Source organism: Penaeus monodon, unplaced genomic scaffold, assembly GCF_015228065.2.
Source record: "Penaeus monodon isolate SGIC_2016 unplaced genomic scaffold, NSTDA_Pmon_1 PmonScaffold_24275, whole genome shotgun sequence".
Classification (NCBI taxonomy): domain Eukaryota; kingdom Metazoa; phylum Arthropoda; class Malacostraca; order Decapoda; family Penaeidae; genus Penaeus; species Penaeus monodon.
The window spans coordinates 1-4,283 of record NW_023654448.1 but is presented as its reverse complement, the minus strand read 5'-3'; the positions used below and the strand labels follow the sequence as shown (position 1 = coordinate 4,283).

Sequence of the window (4,283 nt, the reverse complement as noted above, 5' to 3'; positions counted from 1 at the left end):
GAGAGAGAGAGAGAGAGAGAGAGAGAGAGGGGAAAGAGAGGGGAGAGAGAGGGAGGGAGAGAGGGAGGGAGAAAGAGAAACAGAAAGAGAAGAGAGAGAGAATTATGAAAGAAGAGAGAGTTATGAAAAAGGTAATGAAAAAGAAAGAGAGAAGAATTATGAAGAGAAAAGAATTATGCAAGAAGAGAGAGAGGGAGAGTAGAAAGGGAGTTTGTGAAGGGAAAGAAAAAGAAAGTGGGATTAAGAGAAGAGAGTCATAAAAAAAGAAAAAGGGGGGAAAAAACTCGGCACATTAAAATAAAGACTTAAAACTTGCGAAGAAAAAAAAAAATCATAATTACCATAATCATACCCCAACAACCTTTAACAACAAAATTCGACCCTAACAAAAAGTCCTAATCGTAATAATACTAATAACATCACAATAATTGTCATAAATTCAATAGAAATCACTCCCGTCTACCCGCCACGAGGAAGGGAAGCCAGAGCCATAAACCTCGCGCCTTAAAATACCCCCACTTGGCTTCCCTCCGAGAAACGCACTCGATCTTTCGGACGCGGGGGTTCGATCTTTCGGACGCGCTCGATCTTTCCCGGACGCGGCTTCCATCTTTTTGAACGCGGGTTCGATCTTTTGGCCGGCTTCGATCTTTCGGACGCGGCTTCCATCTTTGGGACGCGGTTTCGATCTTTCGACGGGGCTTCCGTCTTTGGGACGCGGTTTCCGTCTTTCGGACGCGGTTCGGTCTTTTCGGAGCGGCTTCAAACTTTGGGACGCGGTTTCCCATTTTTCGGACGCGGCTTCGATCTTCGGACGGGGTTTTCGATCTTTGGGACGGGGCTTCGATTTTTCGGACGCGGCTTCGATCTTTGGGACGCGGTTCGTTTTCGGACGGGGCTTCAATCTTTCGGACGCGGCTTCGATCTTTGGGCGGCTTCGGTCTTTCACGCGCTTCGATTTTTCGAACCGGCTTCCATTTTTGGGACGCGGTTCCATCTTTGGGGCCGGTTTCGGTCTTTCGACGCGTTTCGATCTTGGGACCGGCTTCCATTTTTCGGACGGGCTTCCATCTTTGGGACGGGGTTTCCCCCTTTGGGACGCGGTTTTCCATTTTTTCGGACGGGGGTTTCGATTTTTCGGACGCGGTTTCCCCATCTTTCGGACGCGTTTCCCACTTTCGGACGCGGCTTCGGTCTTTGGGGACGGGGGCCATTTTTGGGGCCCGGGGGGGCTTCGTCTTTCGGACCGCTTCGATCTTTCGGACGCGGCTTCGATCTTTCGGACGCGGTTTCGTCTTTGGGGACGGGGCTTTGATCTTTCGGACGGGGGCTTCGACTTTCGGACCGGCCCTTGTCTTTCGACCGGCTTCGCCCTTTCGGACCGGGGCTTCGATCATTCGGACGCGGTTTTCGATCTTTCGGCGCGGCTTCGATTTTTGGGACGCGGCTTCGATCTTTCGGACCGGCTTCGTCTTTCGAACGCGCTTCGATCTTTCGGCTCATTGCTATTCGTTCAGGGGGATTGGGAGGGAAGTTGAAATCTTTCTTCGCACATGTATACATATGCCCGCCCGCACACCACACAACATTTAATATATATACGTGGCGTGGCATAGAATTGTTGGTGTCTGGGTTCGTGCGTGTGTGTGAGTCGGGGTTCGTGCGCGCGCGCGCGCGCGCGCGTTGTGTGGGGGTTTGTGTGTGTGTGTGTGTGGGTGGGGGGTGTGTGTGTGTGTGTGTTTGTGTGGGGTGTGTGTGGTGTGCGTCCCCCATCTACCCCACCTACACCCCCATTCACCTCTGCCCCTTTTCCCAAAGTGAGCGTCTTTGGCACTTTAAAACCCGTCATATTTAAAGAATAAAAAAAAAAAGAAAAAAAACAGTACATGGGGGTCTAAAAAAAAAATAAACTTTTTTTTTTCTCTCTATTCTACTTATTTAAAAATTTCTAGCTCGTCTTAAAAAAAAACATAATGGCTTTTCAATATTTTATTACATAAAAACATACTTCTTTTCTAGTCTAGTCTGTTTTTTTAATTCAAAAACATAATAATTATGCTGTTTTTGCCTCTACTGATGAAGGGGGGGATTCAAACGTAATCATGTTCAGGAAAATATGATAAAAATTAACAGTTCGTTTAAGATATCCCTACATAGCATAGAAAAAAAAAAGTTCTCAGCTTTTTGTTTTTTATATAAAATATATATTATATTATTTATTATATATAAAAATATATATATATAATATGTGGTGTGTAAAAAATTAATACATTTTTTCGTTCTTACAGATTTTTTTAAGTGAAAAACTTTTTAACGTTTTTTAAATTTTTTGTTTAGAAAAGGATAAAATTTGCCCTTTGTTCAAAACCAATGAATTACAAAGACACCCCCCCATTTAAAATTCACTTAAAAAAACATTCATTGAAACTTTAAAACACAAAAAACCCCAAACCATTAAAAAAAAAATCATTCTTTGGACACTTTAAAAAAAAGAAAAAATAATAAAAAAAAAAAAAAAAAAAAAAAAAAAAAAAAAAAAAAAAAATATATATATATATATATATATATATATATATATATATATATTATTATATATATATATATAATAATATATATAATAATAAAATCCCTTCTAAAAACAAATTTAAAAACTACAACAAATTTTTGTAGTCGGTCCCTCAGCCGAAGATGGCGTGGCGGCGGCGGGGGGGCGGGAGACCGTGCCCCTTTGCTCGTGACGAACCCCGGGCCCTTTTGTGCCTTTGTGCTTTTTTTCCTCGCGGTGTCTGTCTTTTGTGGTGAGGAACGTTTCCATTTCGGGTTTTTAAAAATTTGCCGAACGATAAATTCTCGTCACACGATGGAGGAAGAAGAAAACAAAAAAAACGAAAAAAAGAGATTTTTTTACACACACACCACACACACACAACCACACACACACAAACACACACACACACACACAACACATATATATATATATATATATATATATATATATTATTATATTATTATATAATATTATATATATAATATAAAATATATTATATATAAATTAATATATTATATAATATAAACATATTATATAAAAATAACATATATATATAATATATAATATATATAAAAATATATATTAATGACATATATATATATTATAATTATATATATCATATTAATATATAATATATATTAAAAATTTTTTTTTTTAATAAAAAAATTTTTAAAATTTTTTTTAAAAATATATATATATAAAAATTTTATTATTATATTTATATTATTATATATATATATATATTTATATTTATTATAATTTTATATTTTAATTATTTTAAAATATTTTATATCACTATTAATATTAATATTTATTATATATTATTTATATATATATTATATATATATATAACTATATATATTTATTTTTATATTTATAATATTATTAAAAAATTTTGTTGTTGGTTTTTGTGTGTTGTGTTTGTTTGTGTGTGTGTGTGGTGTGTTGTGTGTTTGTGTGTGTGTGGTTGGTGTGTTTGGGGTTGTGTGGTGTGTGTGTGTGTGTGTGTTGTGTGTGTGTGGTGTGTTGGTGTTCCCACGTTTTTTGTTTGTATGCGCTTTGTATGTGCATCGTATGTAATAATTGTGCTATACAACTCCTTCGCCCAGGAAATGACATAGCTCGCTCTCCACCAAAAAACTCGGAATAAACGCGGAAAAGGCTCCCGCGGGGTTTTTGCAAAGAAGAGTAATACTAAAGAAAAAGAGATGTAAAAAAAGGAAGAGAGAGAGAGAAAAAAAGAGAGAAAAGAGAGAGGGGAGGGGAGAGAGAGGGGGAGAGAGAGAGAGAGAGAGAGAGGAGAGAGAGAGAGAGAAAGAGAAAAAAAGAGACAGAGAAAGAAAAGAAAGAGAAAAAAAAAAGAAAGAGACAAAAAGAGAGGGGAGAGGGGAGAAAAGAGAGAAGAGAAGGAGAGAGAAGGGGGAGAGGAGAGAGAGAGAAGAGAAAAGAGAGAAGAAGAGAAGAGGTGAGAAAATAGAAAAAGAAAGAAAGAAAACAAAAAAAACAACAACAACAAAAGCAAAGAACATCGTAAAAACGTTACAAAAAACCGGCCTCTCACTGTTCATTTTTCACAGCAATCTCCCACGCACTCCCGGGCTCGCACTAAAAGTTTTTTCGAGATGATTCCTTATGGTTTTAAAATGGGATTTTTTCTTTTTAGCTGGGGGGGGGGTTGGGGGGGGGGGAAAAAAAAAAAAAAATGCCCGCAGCGGGGGGGCTGGGGGGGGGGGGG

At 38.2% G+C, this 4,283-nt stretch overlaps 1 protein-coding gene across 1 annotated transcript; it reads right to left on the bottom strand.

Moving 5' to 3' along the window:
• Positions 1–543: 543 nt before the first annotated feature.
• LOC119570309 (serine/arginine repetitive matrix protein 1-like) lies at positions 544–1,214 on the bottom strand (the record flags this gene model as incomplete). The annotated part of the gene is made up of 1 exon (XM_037918105.1): positions 544–1,214. A coding segment is annotated over exon 1 (671 nt), but the record flags the coding sequence as incomplete, so codon positions are not given.
• Between the last annotated feature and the right edge of the window lie 3,069 nt (positions 1,215–4,283).